The 25,940-nt window shown below is 38.3% G+C and overlaps 1 protein-coding gene and 1 long non-coding RNA gene across 9 annotated transcripts in view; one reads left to right on the forward strand and one right to left on the reverse strand.

Moving 5' to 3' along the window:
* LOC103001654 (uncharacterized) overlaps positions 1-6,094 on the reverse strand; it is a 58,981-nt gene extending 52,887 nt beyond the window's left edge. For both annotated transcript variants that reach the window (XR_009008646.1, XR_009008645.1), the window contains exons 1-2: positions 5,128-6,094; positions 4,725-4,790 (exon numbers count right to left, since the gene is read on the reverse strand). This is a non-coding gene — a long non-coding RNA (uncharacterized LOC103001654). The remainder of the gene's footprint in view (positions 1-4,724; positions 4,791-5,127) is intronic.
* Positions 6,095-6,163: 69 nt separating this feature from the next.
* Positions 6,164-25,940, forward strand: part of TUT7 (terminal uridylyl transferase 7) — a 60,419-nt gene continuing 40,642 nt past the window's right edge. For 6 of the 7 annotated variants that reach the window (XM_028165108.2, XM_007176958.3, XM_007176956.2 and 3 more), the window contains exons 1-10: positions 6,301-6,952; positions 7,354-7,904; positions 12,080-12,261; positions 12,622-12,738; positions 13,231-13,408; positions 15,469-15,557; positions 17,676-17,727; positions 18,694-18,763; positions 19,519-19,645; positions 21,721-21,840. In XM_028165108.2, coding sequence (XP_028020909.2) covers positions 7,385-7,904; positions 12,080-12,261; positions 12,622-12,738; positions 13,231-13,408; positions 15,469-15,557; positions 17,676-17,727; positions 18,694-18,763; positions 19,519-19,645; positions 21,721-21,840 — 1,455 coding nt within the window. In that variant the 5' untranslated portion in view covers positions 6,301-6,952; positions 7,354-7,384. The other variant, XM_007176954.3, reaches the window with a different exon arrangement.

The raw sequence follows: 25,940 nt of genomic DNA on the forward strand, positions 1-25,940 counted from the left end.
AACCTGAGAACCAGTAAGTATTCTTCAGTTGGGTGAATCCTTGCCAAGAGTTCAAGCTCTAGCAGAAAGCCTCCAGAAGATATTGGAGACAGCCAAAGTTAGCAACAACAAAATTAATTAGTTAATACAGGACACCCAGTTAAATCTGAATTTCAGATAAATGAGCAATTTTTTTTTTAGTATAAGTATGTCCCAAGCATTTTATCTGGCAGCCCCACTCAGAGAAGCACTGTGGTCTGTTCCATGCCCAGGGGATAAAGTACAACAGTTCAAGAATACTAGAACAGTTCAAGATTAGAGCCATTAATATTTTTTATTTACTATTTTTATTTAATCAAACTCTACTCCATTTTCTGTAATGAAGACTACTCTTCAACCTATATTTTCTCCTTACATATGGTTGGTACAGCCCTAATTTAGGCTTCATTTTCTCTCTCTGCATTGTGAAGTTTTCCCCCACTTCCACCACCTTTGACTTCTAAATACTACTTTCCCATCCTCTTCACTACCGTTCTCCCTTCTCAATTTCTACCTGTTTGGCTCAGGAGAGAATAGTTTCAAAGCAATAATGATACTTAGCTGGGATTGCTTCTGGAAATTTGAGTCACTGTGTTAACCCCACCCAATGTCATTAGTTAAATGCCTTGACCTAGCCTAGGCTGGTTGGGGATCCTCCCCTCCCAACGGAACCCCTGGACGTCTTGACATAGCATTTTTGGTACATTTGGCATTCATCAGGCCAGAGCAGCTCAGAGAAAAGTTTTATATATTACAATCTCTTTAATTCCCTCTTATCAGAAATGCAAATCAAAACCGCATTGAGGTATCACCTCACACTGGTCAGAATGGCCATCATCAAAAAATCTACGAACAACAAATGCTGGAGAGGGTGTGGAGAAAAGGGAACCCTCTTGGACTGTTGGTGGGAATGTAAATTCGTACAGCCACTATGGAGAACAGTATGGAGGTTCCTTAAAAAACTAAACTTAGAACTACCATATGACCCAGCAATCCCACTACTGCGCATATACCCTAAAAAAACCATAATTCAAAAAGAGTCATGTACCACAGTGTTCAATGCAGCTCTATTTACAATAGCCACGACATAGAAACAACCTAAATGTCCAATGACAGATGAATGGATAAAGAAGATGTGGCACATATATACAATGGAATATTACTCAGTCATAAAAAGAAACGAAATTGAGTTATTTGTAGCGAGGTGGATGGACCCAGAGTCTGTCATACAGAGTGAAGTAAGTCAGAAAGAGAAAATCAAATACCGTATGCTAACACATACATATGGAATCTTAAAAAAAATGGTTCTGATAAACCTAGGGGCAGGACAGGAATAAAGATGCAGACATAGAGAATGGACTTGAGGACACAGGGACAGGGAAGGGTAAACTGCGACGAAGTGAGAGAGTAGCACTGACATATATACACTACCAAATGTAAAACAGATAGCTAGTGGGAAGCTAGTGCATCGCACAGGGAGATCAGCTCGGTGCTTTGTGACCACCTAGAGGGGTGGGATAGGGAGGGTGGGAGGGAGGCGCAAGAGGGAGGGGATATGGGGATATATGTATATACATATAGCTGATTCACAATGAAACTAACACAACATTGTAAAGCAATTATACTCCAATAAAGATGTTAAAAAAAAATTCCCTCTTATCACTGAAGCTCCTCCTTTTTTGGTCTTCTTTATCAGCTTCTCTTATTTTTCTTAATTTCTAAATGTTGGACAGGCTTAGTGTTTAATTCTGGGCATTTTCTCTTCTCTCCCTTGGGTCCAGTGCTTCCCAAAGTTCAATAATATGTATACTGTCTTCATGATTTTTGACATCTCTCGATAATTATTACTAGTTTTCTTTAAATGGATATGTTTAAATTTATATTTTTTAAATTAATTTTTATTGGAGTACAGTTGCTTTACAATGTTGTGTTAGCTTCTACTGCACAGCAAAATGAATCAGCCATACATATACATATATCCCCTCCATTTAGGACACTACAGTGCATTAAGTTGAGTTCCCTGTGCTATACTAATTTATATATTTTAAAAGAAGATTTTATACCGCAACTATAAAGAGGAATTTAATATCATAAATAGAAGATAAATCTAAAAATAAAACCTCAAAATATATAAAATGTAATTTTTTACTTAGATTTAAAATAATCAATAAAACAAATTATTAATATATAAACAAATTATTAAAATGCACACCCCAAAATAAATTACTCATGAGAAGAATTGAGCTTTTCAGGATCCGTCAAGAATAGTGACTGGATGTTTGGCATCACGTTGTCTTGGGCATACAGTTAGAAACTGAAGATCAGGAGGGAAGTGAATTTGCTGAAGATCAAAACAAAGTAGAGGCAGAGCTGGATCTATAGCCTGAGACTAATGAATCGCAGTTTCAGAGAGTGGTCTCAAAAATAGAGAATTCAGAAAGGAACACTAGCTCCTGATGGTGTGAGGGCTCAGTCAGGGGCCAGGAGTTTGGTGCATGGCAGAGTAAAAAGAATATAAACACTGAAGTCTAAAAGGCTGTGGTCACGTTGTGAATGAATAGGCCGGTAAAGCCATGTTACCATAAGCCTATGACTACTCTTTGAACCTCAGTTTTCTAACTCACAAATTGTAGAACTGCGAGAAGACAATCAGACACAAGTACTGAGTGCTCAGCCCAGTGGTTACACAATCAGTAGAAGTTTCCTTCCTTCCTCTCCCATCTTTGTATCACCAACACTGCCACAGACCTACCCACCACTAGCTATATCTCCTTTTGAAGGAGATACGGATTTTTTTTCTTCTGAATAATCCAGACCTGATTTCTCTCCATCACTGCCCTGTGTCCAGTGCTGGGAGAAAGGACTTCATCTGTGCTGGGCTGGTTGGCAAGGAGAGAGGCAGCAGCTTCCTGGTGTCTTTTGGGGGTTGGGTCTGTAAAGATGAAGATGGCCTAGAGATGACTTCTAAAAGCCTCAGGTAACCCTCAGCTTTCAGTTGCAATGGGAGGGCTGCAGGTTTTAGTGGGTAGCACATGAGCCCAGGGATATTCTCAGGTTCCTGATCCAGTGAATACTCAAAGGCCTCTTGGGAAGTTCGACCCCAGGAAAGCCATGGGGGGCAGGGCTGTGGGGAACCTAAAAAAGTCTAGAGTGCAGCATTTGATGATTGTGGAGATGAGAAGCAGGCAACGGGACCTAATAGCTGGGAGTTGGGTATTCAGTTTCCGTGGGAAAAGGGGTGGCTGAAACTTGGAAGTAGAGAGAGGAAGGAAAGATGGGACTGCTAGTCTCCATGGCAACAGGGAGGGGAGCAGAACTTTCCATCACTCAGAGGGTGAGATTAGTTGAGGGAAAAGTTTGAAATATGTAGCCCATGTTCTCTTCGGTAGCAGACTACCGAAGAGAAACATGGGATGATTTCAGGAGTGTGAAAATAACAGCAGGACACAGTCAAGCAGAGGAGAGCTGAAATTGGCACTTTCAGGCATACCTGAGATTCCCTGTGTTCTTGAAAAGAATCCAGATGTTTCTGGATTCTTCTTGATGCCAAGGAAGACAGACAGCAAAGTAGCCAGGAGATTGCCAACTGGGGGGAAGTAGTGGACCGCCCACAATGAAAATCTCCTGGGAGTTGCAGCTAGATCCCAAGAGGGATGCATGATGCCATCATGTGTAGGATGGGTCCAAGCTGGCAACAGCAAACCACTGGAGATGGACTAAGCTGACAGAACTAACCACGAGTCCATGAGTCTCAGACCTCAGCATCCGATATCCAGCAACAAGGCAAAGAACAGAGCCTAGAAAGACCAAAGAAGCCAGAGTACTCCCTCAAAGAGCCTGTGGATGTGTATCTAGGGACACTTCTTTCCAATCATATGACTCCAGATCATCACATCTCTAGATAGCATGCAAAGGAAGTGGAGAAGGAAATCTGAACAATAGGGCGTATATCCAAAAGAGGCCAAACCATCAAAGATATGATTTAAATTAGCAAAGACTTGAGATATGTTAACTGGCAAGTTAAATTTTTTTTCCCATAGTTCCCAGAGGGAAGTAGAGCCCCAGAGTAACACTGGCTCAAATTTAGGAGGAAAAAAAGTACATTCATCTAAGCAAAGTCTTAAATTTTCAATTTCAGGACATTTTTTACCTTTACCATATTTTTCAACACTTTGAAAACAGGCACTGTGACTATTTCTCTCATATATCAGGCACATATCAGGAATTCAACATTTGTTGAAAAAAATGAAACGTTTGAATGACCCTAAATAAATGGCTGACTCTGGAACAGCACAGTCTAGGTTTTAATTCATAACATATACTAGCTCACTGATTTTCCTAAGGTTTGAAAACAAGCACTGGAAATAAAATTCTTTTACTTTACACAAGTTCTTAGGTCATAAATATAAGGTCCTGAAATAATTGAAACTAAGAGACTTTGCGGCAGGCAGAAACAGGAGATTCTGTTAGCCCTCTGTAATTTGTTAATGACCTCTAAGGCAGACAGCCCCCATATTTCTGCTCCAAATTGTTGGAAATATGTCTGGACCATGACGCAATCACCGCAAAGATTCTGAGAAAATCAGTATTCCCTCCAGTGACATCCAAAAAACAATCAAACCAAACTTTTCAACTGGATTTTATGAACTCCATGATCAATTTAAATTCCCATTACAGTACAATACTGACAGAAAGAGGTATCTTACCTGTCAATATCTTTTGATTAGTATTGCATCTTGTTTTAGAGAGCCTCATTTATCCTCAAGATGAATCTTAAAAGCACATTTTGAATACAAGTTAGGCTTTGGGAAAAACATTGAAGAAAATGCAAATAAAAAATATTTTAAACCCTTAAAAAGATGTGTCCTCTACTGCTCCTCAAGAACTCTAAGCAGTCAAGACTGACTTCTCCTAAACCGGTTGTTCCATACAGAGTTACTCGGCTGGGTGTGGTGATGCTTCTCTTCCATATAATAAATGTAATAATGTATCATCACACTCCCTTTGGACTCTATAAAAGGCCATTGTCTGCCTGTCAGATTACTGGCTTGTCATGTATTTTCAGAACCAAAGTATCTAGATAAAGTATTGTACAAAAGTTGTACCTACCTGTTTTAAATCACCTTTAGTACAGACAGTGGTTAAGAACAGACTCTGCCTCATTAGGGTCTGGATTCCAGCGGTTGCATTTACTTCACCATAAACGCTATTTCGCCCGCCGTCTTTAAAAGGGGGATAATACTATTCTCCTAGTGGGACTGTTGTGAGGATTAAATGAGTAATTATTTGTAAAGCCCTCAGAACAGTGCCTGGCAACAGCCAGTACTAATGTGCTCATTTTAAGACCATTATCCCCACAGAATCTCATGGACTTAAATTTAAATACCCTTAAAGAGAAATCAAAACTGTTGCATTTTCTCAAAGCTCCCTAATTTTATTAGTTGCTCGAGGCTTTCCAAGCATTTAGAACACGGCAGATAGCAAGGAAGGTAAAGTCAATGGAAAAGAGAGCGAGAAGAAAGGAACCCAGTTGTTTGCTAGTTGCATTAAAACATTCTCCGTTTGAAAATTCGAGTATGAATGCCCTCCTTGGTCATCCTTTGCGTTTACACATTTTCTGAGAAACCAGATTTTGTTTTTAAGAGAAACAAATCCGTACACAATCTAAGAAAAAAGCACATTTCTTTCTCTGAGCCATACTGTGATCTGGATGAACAGCGGAGGCTTAAAAGCTAGGGTCGGCCATTAAGACCTCACTGAGACGTTCAATCACTCGAATTATCAGAAAAACAGCACGAGCGCCACGAGGCCTCAGACCCAGGCTGAACTTGCCCTGGAGGTAACCAGGAGCATCCAGGGGCAAAGCGAGCCTCCGAGCGGACCCGGGCACGCGGCTACACCCCGACCGCCGGCTTCGCTTCTCTCGCGGAGAACCAGAGGCTTCCTCGGCACACCTCCCCGGTGCTTTTAAAGCCCAGGAGAGAGAGGAGCCCAGGCGAGGACAACTCCGAGCGAACATGAGCGAAGAGCCCGCACTCCAACCCAAACCCGACGCCCCACTCCCGGAAAACGCGCCCGCGCGGCGGCGGCGGCGGAAACGGGAGCGGCGCGTGGCGGGAGTTTCCGGCGTGCGCGGCGGAGCGCTCGGACGGGGGCACGGCCGGCTCCCAATAGCGCACAATGAGACAGCGCTGAGCGCCGGAAGTGGGGCTGGAGGAAAACACGGAGAGGGAGCCCGGCCGGGACAGGAAGAGGCGGGGGGCCGCGGCGGAGGTGGTGAGTGCTCACGGGCACCGTTTCCCCCCGTGTCCCTGTCAGACTCGCGTCCGGGGAGGGTCTTGGGTGGGTTCTCCGGTCTGCAGAGTCGAGGGTAGGCCCGGCCCGGGAGATACGTTGGCTCCATCCTCCGCCGGCCTCCTCTCCTCAGTTGCGAGGTCCAGGGAACCCCCGAGCCGGTGGGAACTGAGCTCTCGGGCTCGAGTCCTAGTCTTCACTTTGTGTCAGACCCTGCGGGGACTGGAGAAGAAGGGATCTGGGTGGAGGCACTCGGCCCCAGCCCCCTGTCCGGCCGGGGAGACCCCGGAACCCTATCGAGAAGACAGGTCACTTCCTGCTTCCTGGCCCTACGGTGGCTTCTCGGCCAGGACTGCGGAGACGCCTCCTGTTTCTTCGCCTCCGACCCAAAGGGTGGAAACCGAGGCAGATCGGGGGTGGGGCGGTCCCATGGGGATCGAAGAGGGAGAACTGCTGTTCGTGACAAAACCAAACTTGTTTGGGGTGGGAGGATGAGGACTGGGGGCGTTAGCTCGAGTTGTCCCTTAGTCAGAAAGCCAGCCCCACTGAACAGAGCGGAGCCTTGGTCGGGAGCCCTCCGTAGCCCAAGAGATCGACGCCTGTCGTTCTGAATAGTCACAAGCGGAGCCGAGGTGCCGGGGTACGTAGAAGGGTCTGAAAAGTGGAGTTGAGAGATGTACTGCGTTCACAAAGTTTCGGTTACTTTGTAGTAACACTTAAAAGTAATTGCCAGCTTGTTTTTAAAAGACTGGGGAGTTCTCTAAAGTATAGGCTTGGGGTGAGGTATTTGGTTTGGGGGTTTTTTTGGGGGGGGTTCTGAAGAAAAGAGCTTTTGTTATATCTATATAATATCTATGAAGAATATTATAGAATTAAGCCTCCGAACTTATAGCATAATGCACTAATTATTGGAACGTGATGGAAATTAGGAAAAGAAGGGTTTCTTACAAGCTTTTGAGCATCTGTGCAATAAATGTGTGGTACTTTGTCAACTTAGTATGATACCTTGTTATAGTTTGTCTCCAAAATGTCTTCTTCCAGGTGAAGAGTAAGAAAATTGAAGTCAGAGACCATGGGAGATGCCGCAAAACCTTATTTTGTGAGGCGTGCTAAAGAGCGAGGGACTACAGATGATGAGGATTTCAGAAGGGGTCACCCCCAACAAGATTATTTAATAATGGATGATTATGCTAAAGGCCATAGCAGTAAAATGGAAAAAGGCCTTCCAAAAAAAAGAGGAACACCAGGGAACTATGGGAATACCCCCAGAAAAGGACCATATGCTGTTTCTAGCAATCCATATGCATTTAAGAACCCTATTTACAGTCAACCCGCTTGGATAAATGACAACCACAAAGATCAGAGTAAAAGATGGCTATCTGATGAACTTGCTGGTAATTCAGACAGTTGGAGAGAATTCAAACCTGGACCTAGAATTCCTGTTACAAACAGACCAAGAAAAGACTCTTTTCAAGAAAGTGAAGATGGGTATAGGTGGCAAGATGGAAGAGGGTGCAGAACTGTAAGACGACTATTTCATAAAGACCTGACAAGCCTCGAAACTATGTCAGAAATGGAAGCAGGAAGCCCTGGTAATGTTTCCAACTTGTCAAGTTACAACCCTGATGTCAGCAATGTCTTTTATTTTTCATTCAAATGAGTTTTATTATTTTCAGCAATGCAGTTCCAATTTTTCATAGTTTCTGCTTATTTAATGTGATTATTTTAAGGATTGTAATCATGTTATTTGGGCAACTTCAATATGTTGCATGTATTTCCCTTTAAAAGTTTACTTTGCCACAAGGCTTATTTTACTTTAGTAAAACTATATTTCCCATTGGTACTTTTTACAGAAGAGGGTGATGATATCCCCCTGGGGATATATCGTAATTTCTGAGGGGTATGTATGTGTTTTTCTAAATTATGTACTATAATTTTATACTTGAATAATGAATATATCTGTGATATAAATGACAGAATATAAAGCTTAAAAAAAACTTATTCTATGTAAAAACACGATATAGACTGCATATATCTCCTGCTACAGAGCGATATGTGTCTTTTGTGTGGAGCATCAATCTCTAGAGAAGGATAGTGCAAGATTTTTTTTTCTCAAAAGTGAACATGGTAAACAGGTTGAAAAACATTGTTTAGAAAGTCAGAAATTCAGATAAGATAAAAGCTTGTCCTTTTAGTTTCAGTAAAACCAAAAGCCTTCTAAGCACCCTATGTGCTTGATAATAATTGCCCCAGAGTTATTATTTATACCTTTTCCTAAAAGGTGAATAGATTTTGTCCATGTAGCAGAAGAACAGAAGAATCAACCAGCCTCGTAAATCTTTAAGCTAAAAAGAACTTGAAGGAATTGCAGTGCTCTGTCATGGTGTATCAAAGGTAGAATCACAATTTTATTCAATACAAAGCAGGTAGCTGTGTCTCTGGAGAGGTTAAATTTATCCAGACTTGTTTATGCAGAGTGGTAGATGAGGAAGTGGAACTGAAATCATGTACTGTGCTGCTCTGGCCATGAACTCGGCCTGGAATCTGACAGAGGGAACTGAACACGTATTCATAATTTCTGGCCTTTCGATTCTAAAAGTTTGTGTATATTTAAGTAGTTCTTTATTACTGTGTCCAGGTGAGACATGGACATTCTAATTTAGTTACCAATTGTTGGTCTTTCCGAAAAGAAAAAGTTGATCTTAAGCAGCATTACCAAAAGAAAGATTTATAGGTCAAAAGTTTGCAACCAGATAGATATTAAAAGAGACTTTACAGACCAAAAACCTCTTATTCTATATTCCTGCCTAGTCTTAAAAGCAAAGCTTAAGTGATTTTGAATAGGACCTGCATTTTTACTATTTTTTTGTTGAAGTCAATCCAAAACTCCTGTGTTTGCTCTGTATGAAATTACATGTGTGTGCTTTCAGTTTCCAAATGAAGGACTGTTCAGTTTCTATCCCTTGAAAAATCTTCATAAAGAAAATATTAAGCTTTGGCATAACATTGCTTACTGTAGCGAGAAATTCAGTTTAAAGTATAAACTTTACACTATGCTCAGAGGATCCTAAAAAGGATCTCACTAAAGGGACTGAAATTTTCCTTAAATCAAACTTATATCTTAATAAGGAAGGGTCTTATTAAATGATGCAAGAAGATGTAATGAAAATTATCTTAGAGTTGCTTTGTTTTTTAATACTAACTTTCTATTTTTCAGTTCTACTTTACTGCCCCTACTTCACTCCTCATATATCCTAGATTGCCAATTTAATATATTTGGGACAATGCCATTAATGATCTTAGCTGGAAAATATCCACTCAAATGCACGTGTCCTTTGTGAATGGAGTAATGGACCATATGCAAATAAAATATGAGAAACTTGGAATACTGTATATAGAGAATTCATATTACTACAGAAAGCCTGGGATGAGCCAGGTAGTCTTCCTCTAAGTAATTATGGGAATTTTTTTAGCAATACCCAGCTTTGCCTTTCTAGATTCCCTCCAATGAGATTTTAACTGTTTTTACCATGCAGGCCTATGAAACTCAGTTCAGAAGTTTGTATTGCCTTGTCAGTTCCTGCCTTTTTTTTTTTTTTTTTTTTTAACAAAGTAAGGGGTGGGGAGTTCTGGTCTATTTTAGGTGTGAATGGGTTTGCTGCAAGAAGAGATTTTTCTTATACTGTTAGATAGAAAGATGACTTTCAGAATTCCATCCATGCTCTAATCTCTGTTTTAAATCCCTTTATTTGATTTAGTCATGTGTCCCTGGACCAGTTACTTATTTTCTTGGACCAGCATGTTCCCTATCTGTATAATGGGGATAATATTAGCATCCATGACAGGATCATGGGATTAATCTGAGGCAGTGCACAGAAAGTGCTTACATTGCCTCTGTCACATGATAAAATACTCAGTATTGGTAGCTGCAGTTATTGTCAGCATCAGACAGAATTTGTGCAGCCATCCACTTCTGTGTACAAAATGAGTTAACTGTGCTCTTTGGAGGGAAATTAAAGTCACTCTTTCTAGAAAAATGATAGCAAATATAGTGAGAAGCCTTTGTGATCAAGAGAGAGGAGATGAAAAAAGGAATTTGGTTTCATATCAGTTTTTGTTTTGTGAATTAACAATGGACTTCTCTGATGGTGTTGCACATGTTAGTGTAAACCTTTAATGAGTGTTTGCCTAAGAAACTTTGCCCTGAAAACTGAAGTCAGATGCAGTTATTTAGAGTTTGTAATGATAAGCAAATTAAATGAGAATAGACACACCTCTGAGTTAAAAGAATTGTTTATCTCAAAGGTTTATTCGGACCAGGAGTACTGTCCTTAAAAGATTGTGATAATTTAACTGGGCATAGGGGGAGTGTTAAAAAGCAATAGACCGTTTTTGACTACTTACCTTTTAGTATTCTATTTGTCCCATTTTGATTGCTTTAAAAAAAAAAACAACTGTATTTGTCCTAATACTTGTTTAATTTTTTTTAATTGCTGCTGTATTTGCAGAATTTCATTATATTCATCTTAGGGTAGTTTGAGTACAGGGCTTGCTGCTTTTCCTTTAGAGCTGTTGGCGATAGCTATTTTTAAAATTAGAGGTCCTGTACGTCCCTTTCCTGACATAATTTCTTTTCAATCATACTTGCTATACAAGTAATGAGTTCCACTGAAAACTTGACATGGCAGTTGCCTCATGCAGAGCATTTCAGTAGGTTTATATTTTCAGAGAGTAATTTTTGGTAAGCCATTTAAAAACTACTCAATCCATTTATCACAATTTTAATTGAGGAAATGAATTTCATTTTACTCTTATGTGGTACTAGTAGCTTCATTTTCAGAACTTGATAGAAATTACCAAAGCTATTAAAAACAATTTTTTGTAGATCAGTCCCACAAGCATCTTCAGTTTTACTGAAGTTGAAAAGCTATAAGTTTAAAAAAGGAATAGATTCATTTATTAGTTATAAGGACTATAGAACTAACAGCAGGGTTTATAAACAAATGAATTAGTCTGTACTTGTAGAAAACTTTTATTTCAACTGCTAATTGTTTTTTTCCTTTGAAATGTGCTCAGTGTGCAGGCTGTTCAAAGAAGCTAAAATGAAAGTAAAGATAAAATGGGTAATAGTTATCCTTGGTAAATACAGTTTTGGCTTGGACTTCTTGATATTAATGTGGGGGAGGGCCCAATTATGTGAATGCTAAATTTACAATTTAGTGATGGATTTTCACTCCAGATAAGAGTGGAGTTGATTTCTGAGTTCTTTGGAGATAGACTGTCCATCTTTGCTCCATCGAGACTGTTCACTGATAAAAAATGAAAACAGATGTGGATAGTTTTCGTTAGAATACCAGGTATACTTACAGGTATACTAGGGAGCGTTAGATACATGTACATCATATATTATGATATATTAATTACATTAGAATTACAGGTGTACTTTCCGTCAAAGGATAATTTTTACTCTTGCTTGAGTATGCTCAGCAGTATACCAGGAAGAGATGATAAAATCAAATTTTATGGTTGAAGTAGAATTCTTTTAAGTTTTCCAAAAAGATGGTTTCTGTGGATTGGTGTATCCAGATGTGAGGAGCTTAAGAGCATTGAAGCATTTTATCCACGGGAGAGGTATACCTTTCCTTTTGCTCTGTGTTCAAATGTCATTCAGATATCACATGATTTCATTAATAAATATGTAAGTTCTGCTTTTTACTCAGAGTGGTGTTATTCAGTATTGCCAATAATATTTTCCCCCTAACTTAAGAAAACAAGAAGCAGAGGTCCAGACCTAGGAAGCCAAGGAGGACTAGAAATGAGGAAAATGAACAGGATGGAGACTTGGAAGGCCCTGTGATTGATGAGTCTGTGCTTTCAACTAAGGAGCTGCTGGGCTTGCAGCAGGCTGAGGAGCGATTGAGAAGAGACTGCGTCGACAGGCTGCAAAGGGTAACAGCCTTCATCTGTTAGTTAAAATCCTTGTTTTGGTTTAATCTGTTAGTAGTAATTGGGAACATGTGCTTTGATGAACTATATATCCTACTTTGGTATTTAAGCACTACAAGTCAAAAGTGATACTGTTTGATTTAATGGAATTCCTTTTTTTTTTAGGAATTACTTTTAAAAAATGATTATTAGCATAGTGATAAAGAGGGATAGTACTATATTAACAGTTTTTAAAGTGAATGAGAAATCATCTTCTGGCCAGTTTTTGTTTACCTGTATTTTGTCTCTGTACATCTTTCTCTCTCTATGTCTCTATAAATATGTGCTTATGTGTATGTCTCTATACATCTCTTCAAATTGTAGCGACCGAGAAACTACCCTACAGCAAAGTACACCTGCAAACTTTGTGATGTTTTAATTGAATCCATTGCATTTGCTCATAAGCATATCAAAGAGAAGAGGCACAAGAAAAACATTAAGGTAAGTTTAACCCAAACAAATATGTTTACTTGTCAGTTATTACTTGTCATCTTTATGACTTTCCTTAAGATTATGGTATTAGTAATTTTGCTACTTATATTGCTGAATTTATTTTGACCAAAATACTTTATACTGGTCAGATATGTTCACTGAGCAGTCTTGTGAATTTCCTTAGGACAGTATCAGGATGAATGAAGCCAATGGTAGGACCTAGATATATGTTCTTAGGCCAGTAATAATAAAGTAAATAATTTGCCATTGCTGTTTCTAATGTTCTTTCTTTACACTTTTTCCTTATTCCTGTCTTCCCTCTATTACTGTATGTGCATAAAGAAGTGTGTGCGTGTTTGATAAGATGAAAACTAAAACAGCTAAAGTGAGAAGGAGGGCTAAGAAAAATATTCCAGAATACTGTACAGGGTGTTGTCTCTGTGAATGGTAGAAGGTAAAAACTGTGTAAGTCATTTTTAATCTCAACATTGATCTTAAAAGGAGAAGCAGGAGGAAGAGTTGCTCACCACGTTACCCCCGCCTACACCCTCCCAGATAAATGCGATTGGTATTGCCATTGACAGAGTGGTACAGGAGTTTGGCTTACACAATGAGAACTTGGAACAGAGACTAGAAGTTAAACGTATCATGGAAAGTGTGTTCCAACACAAGTTACCAGGTATTTTCTAGATTTGTTTTTCTTTTTAGCTACCTAAAAGTACCCCATTCATTTTTCCTACCAGTAGTAATTTTTGCCTAATAGAAATTGATTTGCCATGTCCTGAAGCTCTCAGTTTTTTTGTATGTTTTTGTTTCTCCTGGCTTACCCTAAGGTAACAAAGACTTTTACATATGTTGTCATTAACCTGTCTTCATTGTGAGTTTCATTGTGTCTGTCCATTTACATGCCCCTTATTTTTAGAGCACCATGGGACTCCTGTATATCTGTTTACCTTTCTATTTATTTATTTACTTTCCATCTCTAAGTTCAGTTTCTTTTTTTTAATTGAAGTATAATTGACTTACAATATATTAGTTTCAGGTGTACAACATAGTGATACAGTATTTTTTATCATTACAAAATGATCACCACACCTTTCTACCTATTTACATTGACACAATATTTTGAGTTAAAATAAAGAAAAGTATCCTGAGTCATTTTCAGGTTATCTGTGTCCATAAAAGGTTCTGTTTAACCGCACTTAAAAGAATTGCACCATCTAAAATGAGCTTTCAAAACTAATTTGTAAGAGATTTTGTACAGTGCAGAATTGATTTTTCCAAGTTATGTCTGTGGAGCCATGGAAAACTATTTTTTTCAAAAGCTCCACAAGTGATTCTGATCCACAGCCAGGGTTGAAATCACTATTTGAATTTATTGCCGTACCACCCATAAAACTGTTCTACTGAAAGATCATTCATATAGTATATGATTCATATTAATATATATCTGTTAAAAAAAATAAAGGGCAAGATTCTGCTCATCCCCCCCATATAGGTGTCTCATCCTTTATGCTGTAGACAAGTTCCTGAGAAGTCATTTGTAATTTTGATTTTTGCTATAGATTTTCATTGTAAAATTGAATGTGCTTTGTCATGGAAAACCTGTTAAAACCCAAAGGAGTTGTTTGACTTAACAAACCTGAAAAAAAAAAATACAAAGTCCCCTGATGAGAAGGGGTAATTTTTTGGCACAACAATAGTAAAACATTGGGAAAAATGCCGTAAAATAAATATAGGTGGTACACATATACACGTCTTCCTCTGAACTGTGAATCGCTTGCTGCCTAACATTTTAAGTTATATCAGTGATATTATAATTATTTTCTAAACTTTTCCTAAAGGGATTATATTATGTTAAACTTTTTGTTCATAATACAATGAGTATTCATATTGAAAAGTAACTTTATGCTGATTTTTGTGATTATTGTTTTACTGAAACATGATCTTTATAGTAAATTATACCTATGTACGCTTTCAAAAAGGTGAAGTGTTTGCGTTACCTCTTCAGTATATACTATCAGGTTTACAAACGTATAAGTATATACTATCAGGTTTACAAACGTATAACAAAGTTAGGCATCCCTTTTCAACTTCCACATTTTAAAAATCATTTCAAATAGTATTTTCTGCACAAAACACGAAATAGTAAAGTAAGTTTTAACGTGTTTTACAACTGATATGAAAAGAGTGACTATTAAACTAAACTGCAGTCAATGCAGTGTTCCCTTTTTTTTTTTTTTTTAATTTTTATTTATTTATTTATTTATGGCTGTGTTGGGTCTTCGTTTCTGTGCCAGGGCTTTCTCTAGTTGTGGCAAGCGGGGGCCACTCTTCATCGCGGTGCGCGGGCCTCTCAGTATCGCGGCCTCTCTTGTTGGGGAGCACAGGCTCCAGACACGCAGGCTCAGCAGCCGTAGCTCACGGGCCCAGTTGCTCCGCGGCATGTGGGATCTTCCCAGACCAGGGCTCGAACCCGTGTCCCCTGCATTGGCAGGCAGACTCCCAACCACTGCGCCACCAGGGAAGCCCAGTCTTCCCTTTTAAATAAAATAAAATGAAGACAAGAGCAGAGTCACCCATTCCTGTCCTTTGCTTATGCCAGACTTGAACACTGCTTTTCTTTCGTGTGTAGTTCTAATTGATGGTTCCATTTCTGAAATAGCAGTGTCTTGTAATAACTTTTGAGAAATTTTACTTTATTTATGACTTTTATTTATTCAATTTTTTTTGTTTTAGATTGTTCTCTGAGATTATATGGGTCATCCTGTAGCAGATTGGGTTTCAAAAATTCAGATATAAACATTGACATTCAATTTCCAGCCATTGTAAGTACAAAGTGAAATGTTAGAATTTTCACAGTGGTACAGAAATTCTTTTTTTTCCCAAATGTGAGCTATATATGGATATATTTTAGATATTTGAGGACAGTTTAAGTGTGATTTTTTTTTCTAAAACTGCATTGTTTTTAAAAGTATAATTTTTTTCCCTAAAATTGCTGTTTTTATGTTCTCCTGCATGCCTTCAATTTTAGAGCATTTCTTTTTATTCTACAGATCTTTCATACTTTCTTCAGACACTGGTCTTCTAACCATGTGAATCTGATGGGGTTGTTTAGGTCTGTTAACTTGAAAGGATTAAATTATCTTGACAAGTCAACTTTCCAATGGCAGGAAAGGATTTCAGATTTCAAATTGTGTATTTATATAAACATTTATGACCTGCAAGCTTAATTTGTTCTTGAGTTTCCTCTTATATACACCCACCTTGTAAAAATAATTATGCTTTTTTTTTAAACCATCTTAATATGGTTTTTTTTTAAAGGCACAGGCTTTTTTTTTTTTTTTAACGATTTATTGATTGATTGATTGATTACTCTGTTGGGTCTTCGTTTCTGTGCTAGGGCTTTCTCTAGTTGCAGCAAGCGGGGGCCACTCTTCATTGCAGTGCGCGGGCCTCTCACTATCGTGGCCTCTCTTGTTGCGAAGCACAGGCTCCAGACGCGCAGGCTCAGTAGTTGTGGCTCACGGGCCTAGTTGCTCCGTGGCATGTGGGATCTTCCCAGACCAGGGCTCGAACCCGTGTCCCCTGCATTAGCAGGCAGATTCTCAACCACTGCGCCACCAGGGAAGCCCAATAATTATGCTTTTGAAGAACTACACCTAGCCTAGATTTCTGGTTTAAACATGGTTCAAAAAGATGTTGATGAGTCAGAAGTTTAAAACTAGAAGGCACTTTGGTAGATTATCCATTTACTTACTGGTGGTTCCTGCAGGCCAGTTTGCAAATGGTTTATGCCCATTTACTTGGGTTGCTACTTAAAAATAAAAATGATTCCTAGTCTCCTCCCCCAGATGTTCTGTTTCACAACCTCTCATTCCTTGCCGTCCCTGACTGCTATAGCTACCTGGTCAGCTGACCAATGGATTTTACTGTTCTTTTAACCTTAAATTCTGCTTAATAATTTACCAGCATAGCAGTTATTTTGATTTCATGTCATTCATTCATTTAGCAAATATTCAGTGAGTTTGAGTATATGTCAAGCACCATACTAGGTTCTAGAGGACAAAACAGATATCATTCCTCCCTCCTGGAATTCATACGTAGGGAAGGAGATAAGTAATTATGTTTGTCTAATTAATTATAATGAGAGCTATGCAGGGAAACAAGGTTCTGTGAGAGAAAATAAAAGAGTGTAGATACAGCTGCCCTGAAGGCCCCTTTGAAGGGATTACATTTCAACTGAACTCTAAAAGATGAGAATGGGTGGGGACAGTGAAAGGGTAAAAGGGTGTTTCAGCCTAAGGCACATCATTTGCAAACAATGAGTTTGGCCTGTTCAAGGTGCTAAAGGGAAAATTGTAAGGGCTGTGGTGAAGGGACCTAGAGGAAGAATAGCTTAAGATTAGGGTAGAGGGGTAGTCTGGGGCCCAACATACAGGAAGCCAGAATTTCATTTTGACCTAAGGGCATTACGAAGCCAGATTGAGAGTTTTAAGGAGGGTCACAACTAGATCTAATGTATGATTTTAAGTGGTTTTGGTTCCTGTGTGGAGCAAGGATTAATAGAGAAAGGCAAGACTAAAGTGGAGACCCGGGTAAGCAATCTGTTGAAGTAGTCTCACAGAGTGAGAAGTAATATTGTTAACAGTTTGACAACCTCTAGCCACAACTTTGAGATTTGCTGAGAGGCTAATTACCTCAGGAATTAGTGAATCAGGAGTTAACTGCGTAGTAGGTCTCTTTTTGCCCACACTCATCCTCTTTTTGCTCATCTCTCTGTGTCTGATGTGTGCACACAGCACAATGATTAATTCCTTTATTCTGGTAGCAAGGTGCTTTCTAATTTGGAAAGGAATTTGGGTAACTTCAGATGACTGTGTATTATCTTAGTGAAGCAAAAGTACTTATGGATTATTTGATATATTCACTGATTTATTTCCTAGATGTCTCAGCCAGATGTTCTCTTACTTGTCCAAGAATGTTTAAAGAACAGTGGTAAGGCCAAATTCTTTCCACATTTTGCTCTTAAATTTTTCTTTTGTCTATAATTTGAATATATCTTATTTCTCAAACTTTGAAAATAGGAAGTCATGTTTTTTGATTTACTTATATGGGTAATATCCAAACAAAAAACTAAAGCAAATGCCCATGAATTATTAGCAAGTTAATTAGAGTCTTGTTAGTTGTCCTACTATGCAGAATAATTATTTTGTAAGTAAAGCTTTTAGCTTGGTGATAATGTCACAATTTATAAAGATTATATTTGCCCTAGGCTGAGACTAAAAAGAATCAAAATATGTAAAATTTACTCTTGAGGGTAAAAAACTAAAGGATAATCTTTTTTATTCCATGGTTTAAATTAATACTTTACAAATAATAAGTAGTGTGGCCTAGCCCAGATGAATGAATCAACAAATAGTTGTTCCCAGTTACGTTTATCAGTTGTCCAGAGTAATGTCCAACTGGGGCTTGACGGCTTCTGTGCTTTCCGTAGGCCTCATTAAATTGTCTCATCCCTTGAATTAGTCTTTCCCATCCTTTTTGTCTTGATTGAATGAAACATTTAAACATTTCTTCTTAATTCAGTCAGTATGCATTTTGACCCCACGTATTTTAGTAGCTTTTGCAGCAATTTTTTTTAATGTCCTATTCATATTTCTAATTATGTTACCCATGTAACATTTAAATGTTCTAATTCAATAATGTAGTCATTTCTAATCAGACATTAGTTTTTCAAAATAAGGGTTTTAAATTAATGTGATTACTTGATTCTTGAATATATTACTTTTTTCCTTTTCAAGTCACTTTTATTTTGTAATCATCTCTTGAGAACCTTATTTTGTAATGGTCTTTCAAAAGGCCAAACAGATAATTCACAACTGGTACTTGTACTTTATCTAGTTGTACTTTTAAACAAAGGCTTAGTTAACTAACCTATCTGATATTCTTTTCTTTTTCCAGACTCTTTTATTGATGTTGATGCAGATTTCCACGCTAGGGTGCCAGTGGTGGTGTGCAGAGAAAAGCAAAGGTCTCTGCTTCTTTAAGCTGTTTATTATGTACCAACTTGCCAAAAGCACTTGTACTTTACTCCATCTTAATGTCCAGTTTCTAGAATTGTAAGCTTCTATGTGGTTAATTTCACAAGCTTCCTGTTAGCATTCTCCCTCTACTGTTGGTGTTTAACGCAAGAGGAAAAAAGTGTTTTATTTTTAAAAGAGTAAAATTAGTTAAAAAGAAAAACTGTAGGAAGGAAGCATTTTGACCCATTTCAGTAAAAAACAACTCTGTCAAATAGTTACTTGCTCTAATCACCTTTATTTGCCATCCTTTTTAGAAGCATTTTAAACAGTGCTAAGTAACAGTTCACCCGGCTCTCTCTCCATCTGGAAGCATTACCATTACCACTGTAAATGGGTAGTTTGTAGGCTGTAATGATTTGCCATTAGGCAGATTCCTCCAACTAGGGAAAACACTCTTGCCCTTATAAAGATGAATTCATACTCCCATTTGAAACATTTTACAGTATTCTCCTTACTTGCATTTTCCCCCCAAAATAGTTTTATTATATGAAAACATGAAGTTTTAGTTCTTGGAAAATAAAGTTTACTCAGAAGACAGCTGCCCTATCTTTTTTAATCCAATATTGAGATGACCCATAAAGGTTTAGTGAGTTAGAAGTATTTATTATCAGTGTAAATTAGTTGATGGTGGTGTAAAAGACACCTGATACCTGTATAATACTTTCTCTTTTTCCTTCCCATTCTCACCCTCTACCCCTACCAGTGGTCTTCTTTGTAAAGTGAGTGCAGGAAATGAAAATGCTTGTCTGACAACAAATCATTTAACTGCCCTTGGAAAACTAGAATCAAAGCTGGTTCCTTTGGTGATTGCATTTAGGTACTGGGCAAAGGTAGGTTTGAGTTCTTTAAATGAATGCACATTCTATGTGTGCATAAGCAGTATGCTTTGATTTTTACATGGTTCATTTAATCTTAAATGTTTGGATGCATATTTATAGACATCAAGGGAGCTGGCATCTGAGTATTAGAACAGAAATTTTAATGTGTACAGAAAGAAAAACTCAGTTTCTATTTCACTATGACATATTGCTCAAAAGACCAAAATGCTTTATGATGCTTATTAAAAATAAGTTTTGTAAGTCAAATCCCAGAGTTATGGCCCAAAGTGTTTACATTTTTTTTTCTTTTCTTTGTAGTTCTGATCCCTCACCAAACAAAAGTAAAATTTTGATGGTTTAAAAAATTCCTAGAAAGCTATTTCCATATATTTGTTAGTGGAAGCAACCAGCTGGCATTTCAATGATGTGTCCTAAATCTAACATTACTCTCATCAGCTGGAGGCAAATTCAAAAACACATAGTTTGAATAACAGCAGAAGAGAATTCTGTCAGTCCCTCTCCCGTTTCCCCCTTTCTAGTGGTAGAATGGCACTCCTATTACCCTCAGAAAAATGCACCTCTCCCAGAATCTTATTTTTTTGTACAAGTCTATCTCAAACCATAATTCTTTCCATGTTAACTGTGTAGCAGGGATTTCTATGGATTTCTCAGCTGACATCCTTGGAAGCAAGTTCACTTTATTGCATGAATTTATAAGGTTGTCTGTGCTTGATCAACTTCACTAGCTAAAGCCCCCCATCCCTTAGTCTCTGTTTGGGGCTGGATCTTGTTCACGTTGTCCTGCTCAATTAAGAAAGACAAAATTACGCTGCTTAAAGATTCTTGATATAGGTTGTCAGGAAAACCTGATAAAAACGTGTGTGGATTAAGGGAAATTATGGCCACCAGTGAAAAGTCAGTTTAGAGCGCAGGACTCCCACAAGTGGGTTAAGAAATCATTTTCTGCAGATCAAGAAAATATACTCATCACAATATTCCTACCTTTGTACCATATGAATCAAATACACTGTAAATAAACCAGGTCTTTGCTGAGGAAAAAACAAAGTCTAAAAGCATTTATAAATGAAGCTGCAGCTTCATAAGATGAATCTCATCAATAGTAAGTACATTACTCTCATCTGACCCACCAAGTGTTTACATTTTAACTAGTTCCCGGAAGTGATTTCTCAGGCACAGGAAAGTTTGAGATAAAGCTTCTCATACCATTTCCAGTAATATACCCAGAGACTCCCAAAAAATGAAAGCCACTATCTAATCTTGCTTTACATTTCTACAGTGTTTTAAATATGGTATCCTATTGAAATGCTCAAATGAGCATGAGAGCATCTAACACTTACCCAAAATGTAAGGTCCCATCATGATTATAAAATTGAGATTCTGTGTAGAGAAAAGCCAAAGCTTTACCGATTAAGACATGGCAGTAACAATACGTAGTGTCTGTTGCTTGGGTCCAGGACCCAGCAGGGACAGAGGATGTCCCACTCTTAACTGGGTGAATTGATAATCACAATGTGCTATCCTTTGAAAGCAGCCTCCTACTTCATCACTAAGTAGGCCATGCTTTCTAAGTTGTTATTTCTGCTAGTGCTAATGAGTTTGCCTACATTCTCCCCTAATCACCTTTCTGACCAAAGCATGCATTTTCAAGGTAGTAGCTAAGGGTGAGGGGACCATTAAACTGAGCAAAGCCAGTTGGCTTACAGTTGGAATTGAACCATCATTTTGACTTCATTAACAAGTTTTTGAACCAAGTGAATGGATTTACCATGGATATCAAAAAAATAAAACAGCAAATATTATTTTTAGGGCCCTTCACAAATGAGTTTAGTTAACAAAATGAAAAATTTGAAATTGAAACTGTCACTCAAAACCACAATATGTGGTTACCCCGAAAGTACAAGGAAGTACTTTGTCACTGTGGAGTTTTATTTGGAGGGGTAAATCATTTGACACACGGAAATGAGGTAACGGGTTTTAGACCAAACTGCGTAAATGACAAGTTTACAAAAGAATGTACTTTTTGACAAGCACAAAAGAATGCTTATCCTCTTTTCTCTCATTTGTAGCTTTGCAGTATAGATCGCCCTGAAGAAGGAGGTTTGCCACCTTATGTGTTTGCCCTGATGGCCATTTTCTTTCTTCAACAGAGGAAAGAACCCCTTCTGCCTGTTTATCTAGGATCATGGGTATAAAACTTTTTTGCTTATATAGCTGATACTGATTTTATTACAGGGCCACAATCCCTTGTGTATAATTTCAGAGTCTAAAAACCTAACCAGAACTGACATGAACTTATTTATCCTACTATTGTGAATATTCATACCTTTCACTGCTGAAATATTAATGTATTTGACTCAGGATGCTGCCCTGTACTCTGCTTAGGGACACTGTTACTTTTCTAAACTGAAAAAACTCTTGATTTATGGAACACATGATCTTGAGGTTTTCAGACAAGAGAATGTGAACCTATATTATCATTTGGTACACACTTTCTTTGGGTACAGTTTTATAATTTGATACTTGAATTTATATATCACCTCCAGACAGACTGTAGGAAGCTTTTGGTTCTCTATCACTTACTTCCTATTTCTAGTCTTTTACCCCGTTCCCTGTGAAACAAAAGAAAATATAAGTGCTGAAATTGCTACCTATACCACAAGATGCAGAACTTAGTAGTCACCTCTTGAATAATATTTTGCTATAATCTTTAAGATGAATTAGACTTCAGTAATGTGACCGTTCTTTCTTTCTGGATAAATTAAAGTTGAGCTGATTTATTCAAATAGTAAGATTTAAGAAGAAGCCATCTCAAAATCAAAATGAAGTTATTCTCATTCTCTTGGAAACCTCACTGTTAATCCCTAGGTGTTTATCTTGATAAAAATCTTATGTGTACACTTACTTTATAAAAAGGCTCACTGGGTGAAAGCTTACTTTGGTACATCCAGTATTTTAACTAGTCTTCTTACCGTACACAGGATTCTCGTCATTTAAGGAGAAGATGTTCTAGAGCAGTAGCCCTTAATTATGGGTCTATAAAAAAAAAAAATAAGATTTTAAGGAATTTTTTCTTTATACTTAGTAAGTTGAGAATTAAGCAGGGACCTTTGTCTGCCAGGCCCTGAGAATAAAGACTAAAGCAGAATAAGTCCTATATAAACTCTGTCTTGGCATTAGGGATTGCAGTCCACTGTGCTGCGACCCAGTTGCCTAAAGGGAGCTCTCTTTGTGCTTGTGATACTGAAATGAAAAAATTCAGGGTATCCTTGCTAGTCTATTCTCCTGGTAGAAAAAAGGGTGAGAGAACAAAGTCAACCCTTTGTTGATAAATAACCGTTTTCATCAGAGCCAAATAGGATTCTGTGAAAGTCTTTGAAGTTTTCTTTTCACTTTGATCCAAGATAGACAGGAGTTTAAGATGGAACCAAACCAGTTGGACTCCTATGCCAAACAAAAAGCCTTAGAAGAGGTTGGATGCACTGCCATACTCACTAATGTCTTAGTAAAATCTGCCTTTTCTTGTGTCCTCATCATCTCTAAAGTAGGCATCTGTCGCTGATGTGAGGATGCAGTAAAAAAAAAATAAATAAAGTGCTTCTATTCTGGTGATGGGATTCTCCTCAGGATTTGCTTAAGAGTAGCATGAATACCCTTTCCTATGGCCAGTGTATTACTTCCTCGGCAGTAGTACTGGAAGTTCTCTAAGGTGACACAGAATTTGGTTTTGATTATACCATTTATTTATTTAAGATTTAATAACAGAACAAGTATGTGGTGGCCAAATACTAGATTGAATTCTGTGTATCAAATACGGCAAACTCTGCTGCCTGAACCAAAGTGATCTGTAGCTTTCAGCATTTTAAACTAGTCAAGTATCGGTGTGCTGGCTTCTGCTAGGGTCTTTTAGTCAAAAATATGAAGCAAGTGAGAGAAAAGAAATTCAGTGCCTTGTTCATGCCAGATATTTTATATCACTATTTCTGCAGAAAATCTATTGAGAACCTCAAAATTCTGTGCATGAAAGTATCTAAACTGTTAACTCCTTCAAAATTTTTAAAGCACTCTGTATGTTAGTCATTGTACTAGGCCCTGAAGGTAATACACAGATGAATAAGACTAAATTCTCTGTCAAGAAGTTTAGAGTATTGTATCTCTGTGCTCAGATCTGTGTTTTCAAAAATCTTTCAGCCATTCTCTCCCAACCTACTCAGATGTCTTCCATGTTGGAGATTATCTCTCTGACCTTTTACTCCCAATTAAAATTCCCATTTATTATCATTAGATATTGATATGTGAGTTGTGAATGATGACTAGGCTTAACCCTGTGTTCTTAGCATCTTTTATCCCCTACAACAATATTTTACTAGTCTCCTAGTAGATATTATTTGGAATCTTCCTTATTTTAGATTATGTAAACGTAACCCTTAGGAAACAGTTATTTACACTTTAAAAATGCCAGATAATATAGTAGAAAGAAGAGTAGTGTTAAAGTTTGGCAGCCCTGAGATTCACCCAGGATTTGCCACTTAAATCCTTGTGACCTTGAACAGGTTATTTAATCTCTGAGCCTTGGTGAAAGACTCATCTGCAAATTTTTGAAATGAGATCAGGAATGTAGAGTTCCTGGAACTCTACAGGTAGGAGAACAGATGTAGTCCTTTTCCCCTTCAATAGAAAGGCAAGTTCCACTTACGGTATGTAGGCGTGAACTCCTAAAACAAGTGATCCTTCTGGAAATAACAGCTATAAATTCTCAACAAAATACATAAAACAACAACGTGAAGGCTCTGGAGACTGAACAAATGCAAACAGACTTTGGAGAGAAGTCAAAACCTGTAGCAAGTGACCAACACAGAGTGAGTTTCTGTTTTTCAGTGGCTTTACCCCTGAAGGCAACCCTGCTAGAAAAACCAGTCCTCTTTCTGGCCAGAGGAACTAAGCCCACCAGATAATAAGGGGAAGAAACAACAGAAAGGGAAGAGATAGAGGAGTGGAACCCTTAATCCTGTGTGGGGACTCAGTACATCACTGACTGACTTCTGAACCAGTCCAGCATGCCATATGAGGAGACTGGAAGTCAGTACTCTACCCTCACAAAAAGAAACAAACTCAGCATGCTGAAAATCGGCAACTCTTTTTAGACCCACCAGAGAATTGAGGTCATGGGGAAAACCACTGCCCCCAAACTTGGAGAGACAGGCAAATATATAACTTGTCAGAGCAGAAGCCCAGGAACAGAATCCTGCCCATGGAACGGCCACCAGGATAGGAAAACATGGACTCTGATTCTGGAGGCTCAGTTTGGATAAGCTTGAAAGTGAAAAACAATAGGGGGGCCAGTCTTAGGGGGCTGATTTCATGAGTTTTATCTCCAAAAATGCACACCAGGTTCTCAGAGTAAAGATCTAAGAAAAATCCCCTTTGAGGGAAAAGCTAGCCATTTTGAAATTGCCTGGAGCATTCTGCTGTTAGAAACAAAAGCCTGCCCTCAAGGGAAACTGTCTTACCAGAGCCTAACCACCTTGAGTTTTATCAGGGCCTAACTGACCTGGGGAAAGGAAAAATACCAACTCCAACCCTCTGTAGTTTCCGGTCTCACCTCAGGTGGGCAGGACTGAGAAACACTTTGTGAAGGTCACAGCCCAGGACCACAGTCTCACTACAAGACTGAGACCTGAACATAGGACTATAGAATGCTTCCCCTCCCCTCACACCTTACTACAGCATCATTAGGCCTCCGGTGTAATAATGGGATTACAACAGACAGACCTCATATAAGAAGAAATCCCTTGGGAAACCCAAAAGCAATACAGGAGACAAAAACAAGGATACCAGCATAAGTTATAGCCCCTTGACATCTACAGCTACAACAAACAGTACATAGCCTGACTCCTAGCCAGGTAAAAGAAAACCTCACACCACAGGCCTATCTTTTACCCAGCTTTCCACAAAAAAATAACAAGGCATACTAAAAGTCAAAAAACATAGTTTGAAGAAACAGAGCAAACATTGGAATTATCAGACCAGGAATTTAAAAAACAAGAATATGCTAAGGGCTCTAAAGGAAAAAATGGTCAACATGCAAAAACAAATAGGTAATATAAGCTGAGAGATGAAAACTCGAGGAAAGAATCAAACGGAAATACTAAAAATCAAAACTAACAAAAATGAAGAATGCCTTTGATGGATTCATCAGGAAACTGGACAAAGCTGGGGAAGAAATCAGTGAGCTTTATCCAATGGAAATGTCTCAAACTGAAAAGCAAAGAGGAACAAAAGAATGAAA

This window comes from Balaenoptera acutorostrata, chromosome 6, assembly GCF_949987535.1.
Source record: "Balaenoptera acutorostrata chromosome 6, mBalAcu1.1, whole genome shotgun sequence".
Classification (NCBI taxonomy): Eukaryota; Metazoa; Chordata; class Mammalia; order Artiodactyla; family Balaenopteridae; genus Balaenoptera; species Balaenoptera acutorostrata.